The sequence below is a fragment of the Euphorbia lathyris genome, chromosome 9, assembly GCF_963576675.1.
Source record: "Euphorbia lathyris chromosome 9, ddEupLath1.1, whole genome shotgun sequence".
Taxonomy (NCBI): Eukaryota; Viridiplantae; Streptophyta; class Magnoliopsida; order Malpighiales; family Euphorbiaceae; genus Euphorbia; species Euphorbia lathyris.
This window is the reverse complement of record NC_088918.1, coordinates 28,878,939-28,904,339: the sequence shown is the minus strand read 5'-3', so window position 1 is coordinate 28,904,339 and position 25,401 is coordinate 28,878,939. Positions and strand designations below refer to the sequence as shown.

Here is a 25,401-nt window from a genome sequence, read left to right as displayed (position 1 = left end):
ATGACATATTCCAGGATAATAAGCATTCTTGTGATGTCACTCTTGAACAAGAATTTCCTACCATTGATATGACAGATTTTCCTAATGCATAAGCATATTGTCAGAATCTCAAAGTCTTATTTGATCAACTTAAGAATGTTGGGCCGTTGGTTACTAATAATCGGCTCGTTTTGGAAATGGTTGTCAAACTCATTAATGCTTATAGTGGTGTTGGCATCCATTAGAGCAACCATATTCCTATTTTTACCAAGCCCATTCCATGCTCATTTTGAAAAAAGCGGGTTTTGCCAAAAAGGCGGCCACTATCCCTAATTATGCCATAATTACTTGCTCCATAAGGAGTCTAATAACCACTCATCCCAATCTGAAATTGCATTATAACACTGGGATAAAAGGGTCTTGATCGGTGTAATAACAATCGACATCATGGTCGTGGTGGCAAAAAGGGAAGTAGTCACGACAGTAGCATCAGTTGTGGAAGGGGCAATCGCTTCGGATGAGCGTGACAACAACATGCCCTGTGGTATAATTCTCCACAACAATGGCCTTGGGTCATCCCCCCTTCCCCTTATCCTACTTCTTCTTAGTCCAATCCTCCCCTCCAATAAAGACAACATCAACAACCTCGTATACTTGGTTGATACCTCAATAACAACCCTATTCTGCAATGCCTACCCAAATGACATCGAGACCGTGATGCACACTTAGGCTCACTCCATCAGATGCAAACTAGTAAATGGACACTAGAGCCATCTCTCATATGACATCCTCACAAGGTAACCTCTCGTCCTATTTTAATTTGAGCAATAATTGTGGTATAATTGTCGAAAATGGTCATTCAATTCCAATCTGTGGTTATGGTCATACAAACTTGTCCACCCCCAAACCCATCATTAACTTTAAAGAATGTTCTTCAGGTAAATTACACACATGGCCATTGAACTTTGCTTGTTTTCACGATATGACCACTAAACTTCAAAACATAATATAAAAGTCATTGAACTTTACACTAAATTACATCCATGACCACTATTACGGTTGACCATGTATCATGACCTTTGACTTCTCATTTTAACTTTTAATTCATATCTCCTCTTTTTTTTTTCTCTTTTATCTTATTTTCTTCTTCAAAACTCTTTCCTTTTCTTCAACTTTCTCTTCCTCGTCACTTCCATCAAGGGCAACAACTCTACCAATTGAAAGGATAAGGCAGATTGAGTATAAAAAAATGAATTAAACTTTTGTTTAAACTTGGTTACAAATAAAAAAAATTTATTAAGCATTTTATTAGATTTAAATATAATATAGTTCTATAGCATATAAAATTTGATGGATAGAATTAAATATAAGACTTTGCCTAAGATGGTGAAATAGTAATAATTTGATGGCTAAATTTGTAATAAATGGTTGAAAAATTGCAAAGGGAAACTAGTATTTTTTTCTTATAAACTTCTACATAAAAAAACGACACATATACTGAAAATGATAAAAATAAAATAATTATACTTAGAGTTTTTTTTTGAAACAACTATACTCAGAGTTCATAGTCATTAATTATGTTTTTGTTTTTTTTTCTTTTTTGAAGAATAATCAACCCAATATTATTGTTAAAGAATGGACGCATCCCGAATTATAGGATGCTGTCAATAAATACAGGAGTGTCATAAAAGAATTAACACAGGAACGTACATTCTGCGCCATAGTATGGGCTGCAATGTTCGCTAACCTTGGAACAAAATTCACCACCCAATTCAGATGGTTACTCATAATACTTCGAACTTCCTCAATTACAGAACTAAATTCCGTAAGATCTCTCTTCCGCTTTTTAAAACTATCTACTATTTCCTTGGTATTTGACTCAAAAATAACGCTGCTATGATTCATGAAAGAGATCCATTCCATACTATTTTTCAATGTTAGTACCTCTGCCATCTTTGCTGGCAACAAACTCGACGAATGCATACTCAGACCTGTCATGAATTTTCCCGTACTGTCCCATAGAACCGCACCAGCACTATATTCCTCATCCTCCATAAATAAAGCCACATCAGTATTGCACTTTACCATACCTGCGGTCGACTTTCTCCATCGCACAGCCACAACTCTCTCCTCTCTGATCCTTTGCCCAAATCCTTATATATTAGAAATCCGACCAGTGTCTCCACTGCACAGTTCTGCGCGATTTCTATTAGATATTCCCAAATTAATTTTTGCATTTTTGAGTTCTTCCTCCTCTCCTCATCGAATGGTATTGTCTGTGCCTACTAAAACAAAAGGCATCCTTCCTCGCACTGCCACAAAAGCCTCATCAATGCGATCTGCCTCATTCTTATGTACAACTCTTATCCAACATTCAGTAGACCTCTCGCCTAGCAGTCCCCCTCCTTCATCCTCAAAATCACGCCCGAGACCATTCTTTCTGCCTTTTGCCCAGTTCGCCTTTGCGGTTGTTGATGTCCATTCTGTTAGCAGATGTGTTGCTCCTTTAATGGCTGCCACTGGGTCCCGTAATTTGCTATTCCACAAAAAACCATTTCGAGCCTGCCAAATTGCCCACATCACAATAGCACTTCTGCAAATAACTGATGAATCTGCGCTAGCACTATGATACAGTACTCAATCCCTAATCCTTTCCCACTCTTCACCGGGAGGAGCTAAACCTGCAATTTCCCAACATTTCCTCATAAAAACACAACCCCCAAATAAATGCTATCCATGCTCAATGTCATTTGGGCACATCAAGCATGGAATCAGAATATGGACCTGTCTCGCTGCAAGTTTTGTTTTGAGCGGGAACGCTCCTGATGCAAGTTTCCATAGAAAATGTTTAAACTTTGGGGGTAACTGCTGTGTCCATATTCTCTTACAGCCCACTTCCGCCTCCTCTGCATTCCTAGTACTTGTTAACCAAAGATAACCTGATTTAGACGAATAAATGCCATACTAGTCGATCCTCTATTCTTGACATAGGTATCACCATTCGCATAATCTGAATTGCCACATCCCTATTGAACCGGCTTGCTAACTTTGCTTGATCCCATATTTGGGTTCCAGGTATAAATAGTTATTCCACCTTCGTATCACGTGACCCTGCATTTCCCGACGCACCAGCCCTGAAAAACTCAGTACCCCAAATCCATGGATTATGCCACACTCGAACCTGGTCTCCTCTCCCAATGCACCATCTAAGCCCTCCCTTAAGCATATCAATCGAACTCCACACGCTCCTCCAAACAAACTAGGATTATTACCCAATTTGGAAGAAAGGAAAGTCTCCCTTGCATAGTATTTAGCTTTGAACATGCGACTAACCAAACAATGCAGATTGTTAATAAGCTTCCATTATTGCTTTCCTAATAAGCTGCTATTGAACTCATGGAGATCACGGAAACCTAAACCCCTTCCTTTTTCTGTTCGCACAACTTTTTCCAATCAGACCAATGGATACGCTTGCTGCCATCTTCTTTTTACCCCACCAGAAAGAATTCATCATCTTTTGTAGTTCATCATATGTAGACTTTGGCAATAGGAACGTGCTCATACAAAAAGTTGGAAGAGCATGTGCGACTGACTTCAGTAACACTTCTTTGCATGCCATCGAGAAGAACTAGAATGTCCAGCTGCTAAACCGTTTCACCAGTCTTTCCTTGAGAAAACCAAAGATAACTCGTTTAGATCTACCAATCAGAGATGGCAGACCCAGATATCTCCCTGTGTCAAGCGGTTCAGACACCTACAGCTTATGCTTGCCCTTGCTTCGTTCTTTACATTTGAGCTAAAAAAGATGCCAGTTTTATTAAGGTTGACCGCCTGGCCCGAGGCATGTTCATAAACTTCTCACAGCTCCTTCAATTTTCTGCTCTCTTTCCGTGGCACTGAAAAACAGAAAACTATCATCAGCAAAAAAAATAGGTGGGTCACACTAGGTGCCCCAGTGCAGATGCGATTGCCAGTGATTAATCCTTCCCTTTCAGCTTTATCAATGAGTTGTGAGAGTACTTCGACACAGATAATAAACAAGTATGGAGACAAATGGCCCCCTGTCTCAGACCCGTTTTAGGAATGATTGGGCCCACCAGTTCAGAATTTAAATTGATGGAGTAATTAACGGTGCTAACACACAACATCATCCAGTTCACCCATTTTGCACAAAAACCCATTCTAAACGTAGTTTCCTTTAGGAAATCCCAAACAACCCTACCGCAGGCCTTGCTGATGTCAATTTTCAAAGCTACTTCTCCCTTGGAGCCCCGATTTTTCCGTTTCATGAAATGAATTATTTCAAAGGCCACTTGAGACACTGTCAATTAGTGATATACCCGGTACAAAGGCAAACTGGCACTCAGAAATTATCCCGGAAGCACCACTTTCAATCTGTTGGACCTTAGCAATTATCTTGTACAATACATTGCAAAGGGATATAGGTCTCAATTCAATCATTCTCCTAAGGTTATCACACTTTGGGATTAATGTAATAATTGTGTCATTCAGGTTGTTAGGAAATTCTTCTCTAGTTAGCCAATTTGAACAGACTATAAAAATCTCACTGCCAATTAAATGCCAAAAATGCTAGAAAAAACCTGAATTTAGCCCGTCAGGGCCAGATGACTTGTCCAGATGCATTTGGAATAATGTTTTTGTTTTCTATTTATTTCGACAAAATAATAAGTTACTACTAATATTTATAAGGGTTAAATTAGTCATTTTCTTATAAGTTAAAATTTTCTGCTCAATTCTAACCAAATTTTCCTATCCAAATAGCAAAAATTTCTTTTCATTTGTTGGAAGTTTCTTCTATCTAGAGGCAAAATTGCTTTGCAAGATAAATCGAAAGGCAAATTTGTATATTAACCGATTCAAATATTTAAAATTATTCTTACAATTAAAAATAATAATGATTTCCCCTCATAACATCTTTAATTGAGGGTGTTTGGAAGAGTATTTGGTGATATGATAATTTGATAATTTTTGAAGAGTGTCATTGATTAGAGTGATGATGAGTATTTGAAATTTTCAATTCAGACTGTGATTTTTTTTTTTTTTTGCAACCTTCTAATAAGGGTACTTACCTTCTTTTTTTAATATAAAAAAATGATTTAGGTGTGTAAATTTTTATAACAACATTTATCATAAAAATAAATTATATATAAAATATTGGTTTGCGGGGAACGGTGACAACTTTTAAATTTGTTTACTGCTTTTAAATTTGTTTACTGAAAAGTTACCAAAATGATATGAATGTGTTAGAAAATAAAATATTATATTGGCTTAATACATATTTACATTCTTAAACTTGATAAGTTTTGCCTATTGTCACCCTAAACTTTTTAAATAACCTATCACACATTTATAGTTAGTTTTAAAAACTTATCACACATCTATAGTTGACATTAAAAACCTATCACATACCTAAAATTGGCTCATTTGGACCTTCTATACACAAAATTGTTGATCTGTCATCTTTGACATATGAGGTGATATATAGAACGAACTAATATGCTTTTCTTTTTTCTATAGCACGCACAATGACTTCGTTTGTTAAAGATAACATATCAACGATTTTGTGTTCAAGAGGTCCGAATGAGTCAACTTTAAGTGTGTAATAGGTTTTTAAAACTAACTATAGGTGTGTGATAGGTTATTTAAAAAGTTCAGGGTGCCATTAGATAAAACTCGACAAGTTTAAGGATGAAAACCTATTATATTTTATTATAATTCCATTGGAGATTCTCTAATTGCCGAGCTTCGCTGGCCAGTGTAGCCGTTTCTCTCCCCTTCCATCAATGCTTTCTTCCCAGCTCTCCGCCCTGCTTTTTCCGGCTATTTCTTCTTCACTATCTTTTGTGCGAAGAGAAACATCAATCTGATCAAATTCGGAAATCATCCATTTCTTGCATTAATAACCTATCTTGTTTCTATCTAGATTGTGGACTATCATCTACTGTCCCAAGATGATGCAGCAGCAAGCCAACCCCTCCGATTTGGCGCAGCTTCAATCCACCATGCGCGCCATGGAGCTTGCTTGCGCTTCCATTCAGGTGTTCTAATATTCTTTTTATTGATTCCGTCAGATTGAACTGTATTTATTAACTTTCTTACTGATTGAAACTTGTCTTGCAGATGCATATCAACCCGGCAGCGGCGGAGGCAACTATACTGTCACTAAATCAGTCGCCACAGCCCTACAAGGCTTGCAAGTTCATTCTTGGTACTTAAGTTTGATGCAATTTTGAGTGACAAATTCGTCATTAGATGCTATTTTAGAAATCTAGGACTGGTTTATCCTAAAGTGGTTTTGGTCTGTCAGAGAATTCTCAAGTTGCGAATGCAAGGTTCCAAGCCGCTGCAGCAATTCGAGATGCTGCTATGAGGGAATGGGGTTTTCTTACAAATGATGACAAAATAAGTTTGATAAGGTATTCCCACTAAATAAGAAGTTTTACGGCAATCACATGTTATATGTTGGTGAATAGTCTATCGGTTTGAATTACCCTCTATGCTGTTAAGTGGTTTTAGTTTATTTAAGTGTGTTTTGCTTGCAGTTTTTGTCTGTGCTATGCTATGCAGCACGCTAGTTCACCTGAGGGATATGTCCAAGTGAAAGTTTCTTCTGTGGCTGCTCAATTGATCAAAAGGGGTTGGTATGTAGTAGATTTTTCCATCTTTTTGAGTAAAGAAAATGCATAATGTCTGCAGATGCAGCTTTCACTACCAGTGACTGTGAATTTCTTGCATACCTTCAACATGACATTATTGGGTAACCGCATACCATTGTGATACTATGGCTAATTATTCCTCCAAGTGGATGTCTGCGAGTCTTGTTTCACATGAATATGCTTGGTATATATTCATCCTAAGAAATATCGTGAGATATCTTACATTCTGACCTTTCCATCATGAAATGCTCATTTAGGATTCTAATATATGTCTAAAACTTTTGCCCACCCATGTTGCATTTTGAGGAACTTAACTTGATAGCTTGTATTTCATTTTATGCTGTGGTAAAATGAATCTAACTATCTTGGAAAATATTTTGAATGTAGGCTTGAGTTTACATCTGCTGAGAAGGAGAGATTTTTTTATCAGGTATAACATTATAGTGGCACCCTCCTGTATTGTCTATTATCAGTTATTTTTCTTAGTTTAACACATACAGGAATCACAGTATTACATATATACAAATCATAATACTTTTGGCAGAGAAATGAAGTTACACTTATGGTCAATAATCATAATGACGTTTTCTTTTTCCTCTCCCTTTGTGTGGATAGTTGTTTATTGAACAGGGGCAGTAATCTTAATATTCCCTATAACACTGTCAATTTCCTGTCCTAAGGGTAAAAAGGCAATAAGCTGTCAATAACTAAATGGACAATTGGATGATTAGGACAGTCTTATGTTGGTTTTCAATAAATTACCATACAACACTGCTGAACAGCCACTGACTTGTGAAATTGAAGTATGCCAGACTAGTTCCTATTTTATGGAACTTTGACTATAGAATGACAAATACTTTCTCGTAGAAAGATAAAATCTTTTACTTTTAGGTTATATGTAATTAGGAAAAAAAATGTCTGCTTGGTGATTGTTTCCATTGGCATCTATATGATTACAGTACATGGGAATTAAAGTTGAACTAAATTACCTTACCTGCTCGCTTCTTTCTGTTTTACCTCTATTTTCCCTATGACGCTGCAAAGACCCAAGGGTATGGAGCCCAAAGCCTTGACCACCTTACCCATCTTAGCCATTCTTATTGTGTTGAAAAATTACCACTTCTATGCCTCTTACAAAATAATGCCTAATTGTTCTCAACAGCATGACTTGGTCAGCATAGCTGCTCAAATGTTGGCATCACTACGTGCTTATTTCTATTAATTAGTCCTTTATCAGCGGCCTTCTATTCAAATATGATAACAGTTAATGAAGTTACAATTCTGTCTGTTTCTGAATATTTTGAATTACTGCTTAGGAGGTTGTATCTCTGTCATGACCTTTTTTTTTTGAAATAATGCCAAGTTTTATTAACTTAAATCAGATGAAAGAATATTGCTAAGAAATGGTGGTGGACATGCCCACTCACCCCGAACAGACACAGAATTGACCGCTTTTGCTAGAGCATGAGCAGCCGAATTCGCGGAACGCTTAATAAAGGAGATAGAGCACAACTCTAAATCTCGTAATAAATGAATATAATTTGAAATAACGTCAACTAAATACGAAGAACCTTCTAAACCCATTTGAATTGCCTTGACTATGACGAGACAATCTGATCTTAATCCAACTTAAAGCTTCTTTGATAGTCATAGCCTCGGCTAACTGAGGACTAAGATTTCCTTGAAAAGTTCTCATCTTAGCTAGTATGCATTCTCCAAAGTGATTACTTGATGATGCCATAGATGGAAAAAGAACTTTTGATGCAAGAATTGAAAAGAAAAGAAGAAACTTGTCAAAGGACAAGACAAAACCAAACTTGTCAGATGACAAGACCTATAGGAGATGAAAGAACTCCAAGTTTTTAGTTTGTTAATTTATCATATGCTTTTGTACAAATAATTTTATTAGTATAATGAGAAACACTTCGAGGGCGAGCCTTGGCGCAACGGTAAACGTTGTTGTCGTGTGACCAAGAGGTCACGGGTTCGAGTCTTAGGAGCGGCCTCTTGCCAAATAAATTGGCAGGGGAAGGCTTGCCCCTAGTACACCCTTGTGGTGGGACCCCTCCCCGGACCCTCGCTCAGCGGGGACGCGTAGTGCGACCGGGCCGCCCTTTTTTTTTTTAATGAGAAACACTTCGCTTCATGACCTTTTTGAATTGCAATTTCCATGTTATCTCATGCCTGGTGCACTTATCCTACGCTTAACTGAAATAGCTAAACATATCCAAAAACTTGTTATCTTTGTGCCTCATGGACTTATCTTGAAAAGCATATTGATTTATCTAAGTCCAAGAAACAAAAGTTGCAAATCTAGAAATAAAATCCCAGCTCGGTAGCTACTATTTGCAAAATCCAAGTTGGATTTCCTTTATTGCTCTGTTAGCTGCTCCGCTGAATTGGAAGTAGTGTTGCTAAAAGCTCTCACGGTGCCAAGGTGATGTGAGGCGATGCTGGAGGGCCTCACAAGGCATGATGGTGTGCCTCACATGTCATGAGTGTTATCTGGAATTGATTGTTGATGAATTGGCCAATTCAATTGGGTCAAATAATCTATAAATGTTGAGAAAGGGGACTGCATATTTGTCATGAATACACGTTCCTGATGCATAGTGGAGGACTGCATATTATAACATATGTTATTTTATGGGGGACTGCATAAAATTTAGTGGACTTCATACTAATGCATAGTTGGACACATGTTAAGAGTCACGCACATGCATAATATGCAGTGGTCAGGTGAACCATAGTAGATTGCCACATATTAAAAGGGATTGCCGCATTAACTATTATGAACTATCCATGTTTTATAATGATTTGTTACTTATGAGAAAGGATACAACATAGCTATTAATCTGTTACATGAACATGCAGTTAATATGCAAAATTGCTAATTAATAACGAAAGCTAATAGCATGTCGCATATTAAAAACAATATTATTTTATAATTCTGAAATTTATTGATAAGAATTATTAATTGCAATTCTAAATTTACGGTTTCTTTCTAATTTTCAATAGGACACTTTTTGGGTCTTTAAACTTGAATTTATAACTTAATACGATTCTATGAATATATTATGAACCTTTAATGTTAATTTTGTATATAATTTTACCATTTTATTTAAGTAGCGCCCCGCTTCACTCGGCAAGCGCCTAAGGGTGATGCCTAGCAGTAACACCTCTGGTGATTCAAGGTCTCATTATCTTAAGAGCGGCTAGCGCTTTTAACAAGACTTCTTTGAAGGGAGATGTTATGTATCAGAACATCATAATGCTCAAGCGCACACACATAGGTACAATGAGTTCAAATTGACATGTATTTGGCTTGTCTGATAGTTTCATGGCTACAGGTAAACCAGGCTGTTCTTGGCATTCATAGCGTGGATGTGCAGTTTTCTGGAATTAAATTTCTAGAATCAGTGGTATGTTTTATAGGTTATTGCATTTATTGAGCATACTGCTTCTTACTGGATTTCGCTTTATCATTTTATTTATATCATAATTTAAAACCTGATTTCTTCTTTGCAGGTGTCTGAGTTCTCACCTTCTACTTCTAGTGCCATGGGCCTTCCTAGGGAATTTCATGACCAGTGCCAGATGTCATTAGAACTAGACTATCTGAAGGTTCTCAGCCCTGTTTGCTTGTGATATGTGTCTATTTAGATAAATTTGGTGGTTGCCTTGATAGTTAATAATCTCCATTTTCTGTGATTCTTCTTCTACTTAAAATACAGACATTCTACTGTTGGACAAGAGATGCTGCTATAGGTGTCACAAAAAGAATAACTGAATCTGAAACTGAGGTGCCTGAGGTTAAGGTTTGTACTGCAGCGCTGCATCTCATGCTTCAAATCCTAAACTGGGATTTCCGGCAGAATACCCCTGGCACACGAACTGGTACTAATGTTTTCATGCCTGGAGTTAAAGCAGATAGTTTCTCATTAAAGAGGGCAGAGTGTACCTTAGTGCAGGTAACAAAGTTGTTAATGCTTTTCTTTTGGTCTGGATGTAAGGTTCATTGGTATAAGTTAAATAAAAGTTACTTTGAAGACTATTCGCTTTGAGGTGTTCAAATTTTGAGAATCCGTGCTCATCATAGTTATTAAAAAGGTGCAAGGGGGTCCTGGAGCCTTGGTGCATGGTGCGCACCTGAGCGACACAAGGCGCATTAAAATAACAAAATTATATAGAACCACCATAAATATTACTCTCCTCCGTTCCACAATAGATGTCTTTTAAGGTTAAGGCACAAGAATTAAGAAATGCAATTAATTTTAACTGAAAGACTTTGCTAACCTTGTATTAATTGCATCCACTAATTAATTTTTATCTATTCCCAAAGTAAAAGGCAACTTAAATAGGGTATATTTGGCAAAAATCAATTAATGTGCATGGATTGAATCAAAGCGTCATGTATTATGGAACAAAAAAAAATTCTCTAGAAAGCCATCTATTGTGGAACGGAGGGAGTAGTATTTAAAATAAAAGAAGTTGTAAACCTTAAAATCAAAATGCAATAATTATGAAATCATGTCAATATTCTTAATCATAAATTCTAACATGCAATAAGGGTAAATTACACCCATGGCCACTGAACTTCACTCATTCTCACGGTTTGGCCACTAAACTTCAAAACCTAGCATAAAAGCCACTTAAATTTACACTTTCTAACATCATGACCACTAAACTTCAATCAACGCCTCAGAATGACTAAGAAACTTTAATTCTTAAATATTTTCTTTTTCTGGTCATTTAGGTGTTGTTTGGTTAGGAGAGAGAAAATGAATTTCTAGATAGAGAAAGCTCCAGAAATGGTGATTATGGAAAAAAAAAGTGGTTTCATGGTAAATGTTGTTCTAAATAACTTTAATTCTTGAACATTTCTATTTTGAGGCCGTTAACGGTCATTTTGAGGCGTTAGTTAAAGTTAAGTGGCCATAATGTTAGAAAGTGTAAAGTTGAGTGACTTTTATGTTACATTTTGAAGTTTAGTGGCCATACCGTGAAAGTGAGTAAAGTTAGTGTATTTATCCCATGCAATGAACTCTATATTCTAAAGTTAAGTGTTCAACTAAATAGTAAATCCTAAGTCGACTAATAGCGACTTCTTACCAAAATTCTTCAAGTTCTGCCCTTGTTTGCTTCTTTTTCTCTGGTATTTTACTGTTGTTGTGTGCTTCTTCTTTCCTTTGTTTCCCATTATGCATCTCTCTCTCTTTCTCTCTCTCTCTTTTCAGCAATTGTTCAATTTGAAAGTCTTCCTTTTGTTTTTATTTATTGTTGGACACTAACAGTGGAGATTGAATATGTGGATAAATAATATAAAACCCTAAAAAATAACCTGTGACACAAAAGGTGCGTCTCAGATAACCTTGTCCAGGCTCACAAAGGCACGCCTTGGCATCGCCAGAGCAACATTGCCTGCATTAGGGGGTGCTAAGATGCACGTCCTTGACCCTTGTGCGCCTTGCGCCATGGCATCATCGCCATTAACAACTATGCTGCTCGTACGAGTGTGTGCAAGGTTGGGACCCTCTATAGATTTCCCTTCATGAAGTACACTTGAGCTGGAGCCTGGACCAATATGTTTAGTTACCTTTGAAGACAATGTATAAGTAGAGATAAAATGGGCACCTTGTTAAATACACAAGGAATGATAAGTGTATGTTTTAGTGCTTCATGCTATTAATTTTTATTCTATGGTCTATACTAGCTCACATCTTTTCTGAGATTTCAAACGCCCTCAAGTTTAGTTGTATAGTTGCTTTTGCATATCTGCTAGAAGCAATGGACTGAGATACTTCGAATTTTAAATACACTTTAGTCATGTATGTTCTATTTTGGTTGACTCTGCATGTTTCTTGTAGCCTGATCCTGCGTGGCATGATGTTTTAATTTCAAGCGGACACGTTGGGTGGCTTTTGGGCTTATATGCAGCACTGAGAGGGAAGTTTTCAAGTGGAGGTTACTGGCTTGATTGCCCTATTGCAATCTCTGCTCGGAAGCTTATTGTACAGTTCTGCTCCTTGACTGGAACTGTATTTCTTTCTGGTAGGTTTTCGGTGTAACTCAATTTTATTGTATTTTGTAAATCAAATTCTAAGTGGCGACAAACTTTCTGCATGCCTTAACTCATTACAATTTGAACACTTTCAGCAAAACTTATTTATCCTCATCTTACTTGTTCGCTTTAATTGTCCTTTACACCATTTTTGGTTCTTAAATTTAAACAATACAACCTATTATGTTATTTCATTTTTAATCTTGTCATATGTTGGAATGATCTTCAACGTTCATTGATTGGAAAATTAAAATTATCCACTTGCTTTGGGGTAGTTTATGGGAATATCATTATGGACTCTCAGCTCCCTTTCCCCTAGCACTATTTAAAAGGAAAAGAAACTTGAGGTATTGGACAGTGTTTGAAATAGTGGCAATGACTACTTGGTGATCTCAATAAATGAAATTTCTCTCCTTTTCAAAACTATTCGTGTTTTCTGTTAGAGTTACTTTAATCAGCAAGTAATTGATTCAACGATCTAGATAATGGACAAGGACAAGAACATCATTTACTACAATTGCTTTCTGGGATAATTCAGTGGATTGATCCTCCTTATGCTGTTGCACAAGCAATTGAATGTGGGAAGAGTGAAAGGTCAAATCTCTATATGTTTATCTTTTCTTGAAGTAGTTTACTATACTATCTCTTAAGCCTCAAAATTTGTCTGGTTTCATTCAGTGAGTTTCTTGACGGCTGCCGCGCGTTGCTTTCTATGGCAACTGTAACAACCCCTTTTGTATTTGACCTACTCTTGAAATCTATGAGGTCAGTCAGATAGTCTAGATTTATTCCCCTCCTAATTCTATACACTTGGATTGTGGTTCTGCGAAATTGACCATTACTGTACTGTCATGTAGATTGTGATTTATGTGTACTATTTTTTTTCTCAATGTTCAGGCCCTTTGGCACTCTTACTTTGTTATCCACATTAATGTGTGAAGTCATTAAAGTTCTCATGACTAATAACACGGATGAAGAGACATGGAACTGGGAGGCACGTGATATCTTATTAGATATTTGGACCCCCCTTCTTGTGGTATGCTTTTTAAGACTATAATTCACTTGCTAACTCAATTGAGGTATTTCCGAACTGAGTAAAGAAACTCAAAGTTTGCCCATTATTCAATTTATCTATCAATATAATTCTTAAGGGTTGCAAGGTCAGATTTACACTGGTAATTTCAAGCCATCGTTCTGACTATATGTGCTTCATTTAAGTTTATGAGTTTGTTTCTTGATAAGACACTGATTTCTTTATGTAAGTCACTGGTTCCTGGCCAGTGATTTAATGATTTATTGCTTTCTTCTTCAGCCAATGGATGGCAGTGGTGGGAATGTATTGCTTCCACCTGAAGGTATAAATGCTGCAGGCGATCTATTTTCTTTAATTGCAGAGTCTGAACTCAGAGGTTTGAATCTTGTCCTATGATTATATTTTTTAACTTTTGCATTCATCATGCAATCAATCTTATTTTGATGCCATTTTGAATGCATGTATACTTTAGTGGCTTCTGCATCAGCAATGCATGATGAAGAAGACTCTGATTGCCTGCAGGCTTCCATTTCTGGTACAAGAAAAATATTTCAAACCTTACATGAATCTAGTCTCTTTATATTTATGTAATAGTGACCACCTTTAAAGTCAATATTCATGTGAAATCTCTAATGATTGTAGTTGAATGAATGTAACTTCTATCATTATCTTGTTCTACCAGCCATGGATGAAAGGTTAAGCTCTTATGCCCTTATAGCTAGAGCAGCAGTCGATGTCACAGTTCCGTTGCTCACAAGATTGTTCTCTGAGCGCTTGGCACGGCTTCATCAGGTTCTCTTGTCATCATCTTCCAACAATGCATTTGTTAAAAAGAATTAGTTTGTGCTAGTGCTTTGTTATTGTTGCGTTGGTTGCTGACTTCAATGCATATCTGAAAACTATAGGAACTTTCAGTCATCTGCTTATGAATGTTGTAAGCTTATTGTTTTTCTGCTCCGCTGAGACTTGATGGCTGAAGCTACAAGAATTCAACATAGTCTGAAATTGGTAGACTATGTATCTTAAATCTTTTTGACAATAATTGAGAAGTGGAAAAGAAAATTTCATACTGACTTAACCAACAGAATGACTCGAATTAGTATGTTTTTCAGGCATCACAGCCCAATTCATTTCTTTGATAAAGTGAAACTTTCAACCCATCAAAAGCATTATCCAAAGGCTCGCTTCATTTATTTAATCAACTTTGTGACCTGAATCCTAGATTTACCCCTTTCAAAATAATTTACTTCATGCAAAATCACAAATTTACCCACATAGAATTCAGAGATTTAATGTTGAAATTTGAAAATTGCTATATGAAATATCCCAACACCCATTTTGTTCATTTTTATATGATATTTTATTATTACTAATGCACTTATGACACAATTTTTTTTCTAAAATTTGCCATTATTTATGGTAAGAGAGGTTTAATATTAATGTAAACAATCCTATAATTACACCATAGTAAATAAGAAAAAAGAGAATTTTGGCTTGAAAAGTAGAGTTTTAGGAGAGAAATGTTAATGGTAAATAGTCACTTTACTAATGTAATTAACACTTCACTGGTCGTAATGAAAACCTTTGAAGATATATAAAAAATATCGATGGGAGTAATAAATATCCGATCAGGGAAAACTATTTCAAAATCTAAATGATCTCCTTAAAATTGTGCAATTCACTCATTCAAAGTAGGTATACAACGAATCAACTAAAATATGCATCATCTAAATCATTGATATGCTACCTCGGTAGCCATTGCTTTTATATTTGGGTTGCTTGCATGTTTAATCATTTGTCAAAATTGCCTTTTGGAAACTTTGATTTTAAAGTGTTTCAAGTTTCCATATTTGTTTCGGGTCACGTTTCCGCAATTTAAAAAAGATTTAGAAAATCGTTTCTTAAAATTTGAAAACTCATTTTTTAGGATGTAATGAGTTTTCACAAATGGATCAATATTAATCATGTGTTAGTAAATCCCCAATAATTTTTAGATTATCTCCTACAAGCTTTCAGAATAAAAAAATCTAAACCTCTTATTTCTCTCTATTATGTGACTTGTATGTAATTTTTTTTAATATATATATATATTATATAACTTAAATATGCATTTTAAAAACTTTATAGATATATCCATGTATTTTTATTATTTCCATGTTTCCCCACGTTTTTGTTTCCTATATTTTCTACAAATATCGTGTAACATACGTATATCAGTCATCATTTCATGTTTACTGTTTTTGCATGTAGTACAACCAAATTTCATTTAACAATTTATGGAAAAATATACGCACACAAACATTTATGTATGCATGTATGTGTTAACATAGACTGTTATTGTTGGTTGATGATTTCTTTATTTGTGTGCTGGTGTGATATCACTGCTACTTATAATGATTAATTGATAATTGTTTCTCTCATGCTATTTACTTCTTTGTAGGGCAGGGGCATCATTGATCCAATCCCAACTCTGGAGGAAATTTACTCATTGCTACTGATAATCGGGCATGTACTTGCAGATGAAGGGGAGGGAGAAACACCCCTGGTATTTGGTTACTTTAATCCTTGATTATGTCGACTTGGTTTTATTTATTTTTTAATTTGGTTTTTTGTACCCTTTGAATTCTTGGAAGTTCATATGGAATTTGTTTTGGTTGTTAATTGATTATACTCTTTCAAACCAATGGAATTTATGGATGATCACTTGGCTTTTCATTTTGCTTTATTTCCTTTGTGATATCTGTTCACAGTTATTAAAGGCACACTAAAGAACGAAAAGCATTAAAGTATTAAAAAAGATATCCAGTCTTCTGTTTTCCTAAACGAGGTATTAAAGAAGCAGTAAGTCTCTTATGTTTAAGTTTAGGTGTCTTTCCTAAACCAATCCTTAAGTTTTAGGAGTCTTTTAATTCAAATCAGTAAAAAGGAAAGAAATAATTAATAGCCTATTTAAATAGGCAGATGTAGTATTAAAGCAAATTAATCAAGAGAAAACAAAAGGAATAAGTAATAACATAAAATAGGCTGTTGTAGTATTAAAGTTGCAGTAGGTCAATGTTAATTTTAAGAGTTTTCCTAAACCAATCCCTAATTTAGGAGTCATCTAAATCAAATAAACCAATGAAGAAGGAAAACACAATCATATCCAGATTCTAGCAATGTTTATCACGAGGCACACCTCATAAGTCGGAAAGGCACCCAAAGGAGGGGGGGCCTATGAAACAGCGCCCGCCATTGGCATTCTGAGGTGCTAAGCCTAGCGCCTGACTCATGCCTTAAACAGCTCTGTATCCATTACTAAATGGATGTTGGAGTTGTAGGCGATAGCTAGTTGCTTACTTAGGAGAAAACTCTCACTCAACATCTCTTTCTTTTATTTAGTAACTTTATTTTAGGATATTAATTTTGAAATGACATTTGTGACTCTCTTTCTAATCAATTGGTTTCAGGGTCTTTTATCAAATATGAGCTTAGTGTTTCTGCATGAACAAATGTGATACTTATTTTATGTTTGACTTGCTCAGATGCTTGGTTCTGAAATAGCATTTCATTACTCGAAGTCTCTAATCACTGTTTGCACTTGTGACTATCAGGTACCAAATACCATACAAACTCATTTTGTGGACACTGTGGAGGCAGACAAACATCCTGTTGTTGTGCTCTCTAGGTAAGTTTATTAGTTTCTATTTACTAAATAAGTATTGGTATTCACAAAATAATTCTTTCTTATGTTTTCAAGTTCTGCAATTAAAACATCAAAGTATAAATATGAAAATTATTTTCTATCTGCTGCAGTTCAATTATAAAATTTGCTGAGCAATGTTTAGATCCTGAAATGAGATTATCAGTTTTCAGTCCTCGACTAATGGAGGTAATATAGCTGCTGAGTCTCCTCCCATATATCATCTTGTCCTTTCTTGGTAATGTTAATATGGATGTGAATCTACATATGATGTTGTCTACCAGAAAATATCCATCAGGACCATTGCATAAAATGAACTGGGTCATAACTCTTGTATGTGTGTGAGCATATGATGCTTTTGTTTTTTGAAATAGTCATTTTGGATTGATCTTGTCCCATTCTATCATGTGTAGCATGACTCTCTCTCTGTACATGATTAATGAATTCTCTACATATGCATTCCATTTGCTTATGCAACAAATGATGAGATTTTGGATTGCTTTGTTATTCTCTTGATTGCTGATTGTAAATTTTACAATAAATTATGTAGGCTGTTATATGGTTTCTTGCGAGGTGGTCTCGCACATATCTAATGCCAGAAGAATTTAGGGACAGCAATTTCAATTCAGTTCATGATCATGAGTATCGATTTCAGCAACTTCAGTCCCGAAAAGCCTTGCTTAGTTTTTTTGGAGAGCAAAATCAAGGCAAACTAGTGCTTGACATAATTGTTCGCATCTCAGTGACAACAATCTTGTCTTATCCTGGGGAGAAGGATTTGCAGGTACCAGTTCTAGCAGTTTTTCCTTGTAATACTCTCAATAACTTCATGTTCTCTAATATTTGCTTCATTTTTCACTTTTTATAATTATGATATCATGTCTGTATTAGTTTTAATTTATTCTGGATTGGTTAAGGGAGGAGTCTTTATTCCAAATCTAGGTAATAAAAAACCCAAGCTGAAATGACATTGACTGGTTCTTGAATAATATTTAAATGTTCATTATACTATAGTTGGTGATGTGTCTGTTAATCTTAGCTCAAATGCGTACATTAGCATCTTCAGCATGTTTCACAAAAATAATGAGATGCAGTATTAGGAACCCTGTTAAACGACTTTGGGATTTCTCCTGTGAAAGTGTCGCCATAACTTCAAATGCCAGTAGAAGTGTCGTAATGCCTTGAATCAGTATTGGCTTTCGGTTTTCTACTTGGAAGCAACATCGTGGGGACATCGTGGTTTCCAAGTCGGATTAGGTTAGATTGAGTACTATAAATACTCTATTATTTAAACCTAATTTGTAATCTGTTTTTTCCGCCTCCTTAATAAAACTATTCTCCTTCTGCCCGTGGACTAGCCAACACAACGTTGGTGAACCACGTAAATCTATGTTTTTCGATTTCGGTTTATTTATCTTTCGTTAAATTCGCACAACAAGAAGGAATGAAGCAAGTCTGTTTCTTAATAATGTTTTTCCTGCGAAATCTGATGGCAGGTGGACCTGATTTGTTTCTGCATTGTTATTGGGCAGGAATAACAATGCTTGCCCAGTATAGCTAGTAGCTACTTAATTTGTGAAATGCAGAGATTAGTTGCTGCCCATAGTATTATGCTCTCATGAAGAGACTATTGATAGAATGAGCTGTGGTTGTTTTCTATATGATGCCTGAATTAGTTGTGTTTATAAGAACTGTCTGGGATTAGGCAGTGTTGACCATTAATTTCTATTGGTTCATAATCTTGTGAGAATAATGAATTGGATGGCAGGTGCTTTTTATTGATTAATGTTAGACTTGCTTTTTCCATTATTTAGTTATTTGAGTTATGGCACAGAGTTACTGTAAGTAAATATAATCATTAAAAAGCTCTTTCTGACAATGAATAATGACTATAGGCTCTGCGAATTTAACCTTGCTCCTCAAAATAGGAAAAAGAAATCCTTATATCTGGGTTTCAATCTGTTCAATCTCTCAAATTCGTTTGAGGGAAATGCTGTGGATCTTATGCTATCTTTTTATTTTTTTTGGGACAGGGTCTCACTTGCAACCAACTACTTCATGCTCTTGTTCGTCGCAGAAATATTTGTGTTCACCTTGTCACATTGGTCAGTCATGTATCTTCATTTGTTTTTTATTTTTATTTTTCTTAACCATGAGTGTTACTATATTAACTCTGAATGCTCTGCTTAGTGAACTTTGCTATATTCGTAGCTTGTTCTGTGCTGTATTCTCCCTGACAGCATTACCATATGATGAGTAGATTGAAGGTGTCACAAATTAACTTTACCCTTGTTTGGAACCAATTCCATTCAGGAAAAGAATTGATTTCCATCAATAGAATTCAATTCAATTCCATTGATAATTCATTCCCTTGTCTAGAATAAAGGGATGATGGAAAGTATTCAAATTAGTTGTTACAAATTCATTTGATTAATTCCAATAGTTCCCTTATTAGATGGAAGGAGAAAGAAGAGAAAGAAAAATAAAAGAAACAATAATGAATTGATTTCCCACAAAATCTTTCCAACTTTGGCATGATTTACAGTTCTCACAATTTAACTTCATTTGTAATATAAAAGAATTTAATTCGTTTTATTCTATTAATTCCAAGCACGAGAATTAAGAAAAAAAATGAATTGAATTTAATTCCTTCAAAATTAGACTTTCCAAACACCCTCTTGATCTTTTATGAAAGTTATCTTTTGAAAGTTTCGTTGTAAACCCATGGATAACCTTGAGCTACTATACTATTTAGTCCATTGGAGTAATTTTTCATTTTTTGTTGCATTTAAGAGAACTTTATTTGAGCAGTTTCATTTCAAAATGTTTTATAGGAGTCATGGCGTGAACTAGCAAGTGCTTTTGCAAATGAGAAGGTTCTGTTCTTGTTAAATGCTCCTAATCAAGTAAGACTCGACAAGCTTCTATTTGTTCCACTTGTTAATGTAATTTTTTTCTTCTGGAGAAAACCTTTAATTTTATTGTTCTGTTTCAGCGCTCATTGGCTCAAACCCTTGTTCTTAGTGCTTCTGGAATGAGAAATTCCGAGGCATCTAATCAGTAAGTCTTCATCTTACCATATAATCTGTAATTTTTTGAACTTTGTATTTCCTTTGAATATTACTAGGTACCTAATGTCAGCTTTCTTTTTCTTGAAGATATGTAAGGGATCTCATGGGTCCTATGACAAATTTTCTTGTGGACTTGTCAAATAAGAATGACCTTAAAGTTGTTTCTCAACAACCTGATATCATCCTATCGGTAAGAAAATAATTCTTTTGTTCAATATCATTTTACATTCAAATAATTTTTGATTTCCTTGGAGGTGATTTCTATTGAATTGTTTCATGAACATTCTGTAGGTCAGTTGCTTGTTGGAGAGGCTACGTGGAGCAGCTGGGGCCTCAGAACCTCGAACTCAGAGAGCTCTTTATGAGATGGGATTCGCTGTAACCAACGCTGTCCTGGTTCTCCTTGAAGTGTACAAACACGAGGTACTATAACATGACAATCTCTGGTATTTATCTTCATAATAGGTCAACACGAAAATATGACCTCTCTATTCTGAATACTCAGATCTTTCAGCTCTAGTTTCACCTCTTAAAATTTTACTGCAAAGTTGACGTCCTTTCCCCCCCTCCCTTTTGCACTTTTCGTGAAGGGTCAAGTTATGATGAATAATATTTGCTGGTTGATTATATCCTATCTGTTGTCTTGGTTTATTATTTCTTTGATGGATACTAAGATTTATATTTGTATTAATATTGTGATAATGGCTTTTGACAGTTCAATCCAAAATGTTATTTTCTTCACTAATTTTTTTTTTTTTTTTTTTGAAATTCACACGTGATCATATCCCATTAGTTAACTCTAAAATCCATAAATCAACCATAAAAAAAGTACCCTTTCCTTGATATTTCAGTTTTTTTTTTTCCATTTCATGTTTTAATTTAAAAAATAAAATGGATTAAAAAACCGGATTTCAATGCATGTAATAATTAGATTTTTGATGTAGAACAGAAAAGGAAAATTGTCCGTGAATGTATAACAGTCATAAACTTTTTTCATGTGTTTTCTCCCAAACAATATTTTTCAACTACTTGTCATTATTTTACTTTTTTTATTTTAGGACTAAACTTTTAGTAACTTCTTAAAATTATTTATTTGCTTGATATGTGTATGAAAGTTATATGGAAATATGGTTGACCTTAATGTTACAAATATATTATATTTTATATAATTGAGATTGTCTAAAGAAACCATGCTGTTAAAATTGGAATTAACAAACTACCAAATGCAACTCATTATTAAAATTCAAAGCAAACGAAGAACTTCAGATTTTTTTTTTTCTTTCTTAGTGTTTTCCAAGAGATTTTTTTTTTTTTATCATTTGTTAATCCAATAAGGTTTTCTTAAATCTTTTACTCTATTTTAATTTGTAATTATAGGTCATTCTGCCAATTGAATTATAAATAGGTGATGAAATAAAAAAAAAGAAAAAGTAAGATTTCTAAAACTATTATGACTGAAATGTAATAAAATATTATATTATTCATCGACTAATGAAATTCAGTATTGACTAATGGACTGGGAGTAATGGTGCCATTTCAAAAGCTCTTAGGACTGAATTGTAAAATCCAATAACTTTAAGAACTTAAAATTTATTACCTGGTTAAATATTCACAATTGGAAATGTTGTGTTTTAAGCTGTAATTCCACTTGTAACGCATAAAGCTTGCTTTCTTTATTTGCTCATTCTTAATATACCTGACGTTTTATTTTTGCTTAGTCTGCAGTTGTTTATCTGCTGCTTAAATTTGTTGTTGATTGGGTGGATGGGCAAATTTCATACCTGGAAGCTCGAGAAACTGCTGCTGTTATTGATTTTTGCATGCGTTTGCTTCAGCTGTACTCATCTCATAATATTGGCAAGGTGATTTTCTTGATTGCGTTGGTGCCATTAAGTTAGCACAAGTTTTCTGAGTTACGGTTTTCTATTGTTATGATTTCCTGTGCTTGTTAGCATGTTTATGTAAAGCATTACAGAGTCTAAATAGAACCAATCTCCTTGGTTGGGGACGGAGGGTGTGGAGGAGGGTAGTGGGAGTGCACTGGGTGGTTTGAATAATGAGGGGGAGCCTGACAATCATGAAAGAATGTCTTGATATGGCCCAACTATATCCAGGCCTAAGTTTATTGCAGATTCACTTTTGGAACTGATTAGGTCTAGCAGCAGCAGTACAATAGTTAATAAGACCGTAGTTAGATATTTTATATTAGAATTCCTATTGTAGCTATTATTTCTATACTTTTAGTACTCTTAAGTTTATGTCCGCTAAGCTACTAGTTTTGTTCATACTTGATATAAAGAAACCAATTGAAAAACTCACCATATAGTTTCTGTGTAACTCCTCAATTCCTCAAGGCTTAGTTTGAGTGCCACAATTTTATAACATGCTTCTGAATAAAATGTTGCTTAAAGAAACTTTTTTCTCAGTATGAAGATGGAGAAGACTTTTGTTTGCAAATGGTAAAAAATAGCTTCCTTTTTTATGCTTATTTCAGACTGGCATTTTCATCCAATGGCAGTTGAAAGCTTTTTCTAACACTTAAAAGTTTAGCATCTGTTTGGCAATAGCAAGGCATGTTTTTTGGATGGCTATATAGTTTTTTCTGGATTCTTATGGTTTATTGTTGCAATTTTAGGCTTCCTTTATTTCTTGGCAAATACTTTCCTTATTTTCTAATTTTTGGCATTCTAAAAGAAAATAAGGGTCAACAGAAAATATTTTTAAACTAAGAAAAACTGACTTTACTTTTTCAGTACGGTAAGCTACTTTCCAATTGAATAAAACAAAAAACGTTAAGCCTTCAATTATATGCTAACCCTTATATTAAAACTAATCGCATTTTCCATGTTACAGCCAGATAATTGAGAATATGTTATTTTCTCAGAAAATATTTTTCTATGTTAAATTATTTCCATTGCAAAGAACCAGGCGAAGTAACATTTTAAATTAATGACTACTGATTTTCTTCTTTTTTGACATCTTTGACTTCTTGTTTTTCCAGATATCAGTATCTCTATCAAGCAGCTTGCTTAGTGAGGCAAAGACTGAGAAATACAAAGATTTACGTGCCCTTCTTCAGCTTCTTTCAAGTCTTTGTTCAAAGGATCTGGTAAATCCACCTTTTTTCTTTTCTTCCAATTTCTTAAAGTAGATGAAAGATTAGGAATTCTATCCTCATTTAAAAAAAAGTTTGTGAATCTTATCCAATTTACGGTTGCTGCAGGTTGACTTCTCATCAGATTCCATTGAATCACAAGGGACAAATATATCTGAGGTAAACTCTTACTGCAGGTCCTTTATAAAGATTGTGTTATCGGCTCCTAACAAACTGTCTTTCAGGTTGTTTACTTTGGTCTTCACATAGTTACTCCATTGATTTCTTCAGAGCTGTTAAAATACCCCAAGCTTTGTCATGATGTAAGAATATATTGATCATAAGAAATAAAGCTCCACTGCTTTTATGAAGCAACTGATGAACAATCTATATTTGTGCAGTACTTCTCCCTTCTGTCGCATATGCTAGAGGTTTATCCCGAAAAAGTTGCACAACTAAGTAGCGATGCTTTTGCTCATGTACTTGGAACTCTCGACTTTGGTCTTCACCATCAGGTAAATGGATGCTGTCTTTGCCTTTGAATGAGTATTCGAGACACCGGGTATATCTAAGGACTGCTATATTTTCTATTCTATTTTGCATGGCTTCAGATGTATAAAAAGAAAATGAATTGGAATATGCATTCTTGTCTGCGGATAGCTGTATTCTTGCAACGGAAATTGCTTACTAATACTAACCCTTCTATGTTCCAAAAAGATTTTAGGTCTGCAACTTAACTCTCATGGTCTTTGATGGAACAGGATACAGATATAGTGAATATGTGCCTAAGAGCTCTCAAAGCTCTTGCTTCCTTCCACTACAAAGAGACATGTGCTGGAAAAGTAGGCTTGGGCTCACATGCCACGAGTATTAAAGATCCTCAAGGCAATGTGCAGGAGGGCATCTTGAGTCGCTTCCTTAGATTGCTACTACAATTGCTTCTTTTTGAAGACTACAGGTAATTAATTAGCTAAGCTTCAATTATATTGGTGACTGGATGATATCATTAATTTAGTTAATCATTATCCATATTCAGTTCAGTTTAGAACTCAGCCAAGTGAACTCAAACTTTTAGTGTAAGGCTACTTTTGCTTCCTTTTCGCTATTACAAACTCTGAAAGCGTCTCTTTGTGTTTCCAGTCCAGATCTGGTCAGTCCTGCAGCAGAAGCTCTGTTACCTTTAATCCTTTGTGAACAAAACTTATTCCAGGTTATTCGACATTTTTCTCAATGTGATAGAACTGGTTAATTAATTAATGCATTTGCAGTTGCTGTATATGTAAATATATGTTTGGTAATTGGTGCAGACATTGGCGAATGAGTTAATAGGAAGGCAGGCAAATCCAACACTAAGATCAAGGCTGGCAAATGCGTTACAATCCCTAACGAGCTCCAATCAGCTTTCGACCACTCTAGATCGCACGAATTACCAAAGATTTAGGAAGAATGTTAACGACTTCCTCATTGAAGTTCGTGGATTTTTACGAACAATGTGATGTTTCAAATCCAATCCTCAGTGTAAATAGCTTCAAAACATTTAACTAATTGTATTTCAGATTTTATATTGTGAGAAACTTGAGTTTGGGAATCAGTAAGATCTCCCAGTCTCATGGGTATATACGATGTGTACTCAATTTGGGTGTTGCCTTCACTTTTAAGTATTAGAGCACCTTCGGTCCTTGTGACTTTCTTGTTATTTTGAAGGATTCGGTAACAACTAACAGATACCAAAATTTGGTTTGTTACGCAAATCAGCAACAACTATTTCTTTCTCCATTTTTTCACTTGCTTTTGCTTTTTGTTA

At 35.1% G+C, this 25,401-nt stretch overlaps 1 protein-coding gene across 4 annotated transcripts; it reads left to right on the top strand.

Moving 5' to 3' along the window:
• Positions 1 to 5,743: 5,743 nt before the first annotated feature.
• LOC136205741 (uncharacterized) lies at positions 5,744 to 25,373 on the top strand. Of its 4 annotated transcripts, XM_065996484.1 has the most exons (32): positions 5,744 to 6,038; positions 6,121 to 6,208; positions 6,308 to 6,416; positions 6,543 to 6,641; positions 7,044 to 7,086; positions 10,007 to 10,078; positions 10,185 to 10,280; positions 10,391 to 10,627; positions 12,524 to 12,707; positions 13,200 to 13,311; positions 13,396 to 13,482; positions 13,615 to 13,753; positions 14,030 to 14,126; positions 14,223 to 14,285; positions 14,433 to 14,542; positions 16,191 to 16,295; positions 17,344 to 17,417; positions 17,546 to 17,621; positions 17,983 to 18,216; positions 19,466 to 19,537; positions 20,267 to 20,338; positions 20,428 to 20,492; positions 20,591 to 20,693; positions 20,795 to 20,926; positions 22,222 to 22,365; positions 23,505 to 23,612; positions 23,727 to 23,777; positions 23,843 to 23,920; positions 23,999 to 24,112; positions 24,359 to 24,555; positions 24,738 to 24,807; positions 24,905 to 25,373. In XM_065996484.1, the coding sequence occupies exons 1-32, from the start codon at positions 5,952 to 5,954 to the stop codon at positions 25,091 to 25,093; spliced, it is 3,507 nt and encodes a 1,168-aa protein (XP_065852556.1). In that variant the 5' UTR covers positions 5,744 to 5,951; the 3' UTR covers positions 25,094 to 25,373. The 4 variants fall into 4 exon arrangements, 1 of the variants encoding a protein (XP_065852556.1); XR_010676062.1 differs by lacking the exons at positions 24,359 to 24,555; positions 24,738 to 24,807; positions 24,905 to 25,373 and having other exon boundaries at positions 22,229 to 22,365; XR_010676063.1 differs by lacking the exons at positions 17,546 to 17,621; positions 17,983 to 18,216; positions 19,466 to 19,537; ... (10 more) ...; positions 24,738 to 24,807; positions 24,905 to 25,373 and having other exon boundaries at positions 16,196 to 16,295.
• Positions 25,374 to 25,401: the final 28 nt, after the last annotated feature.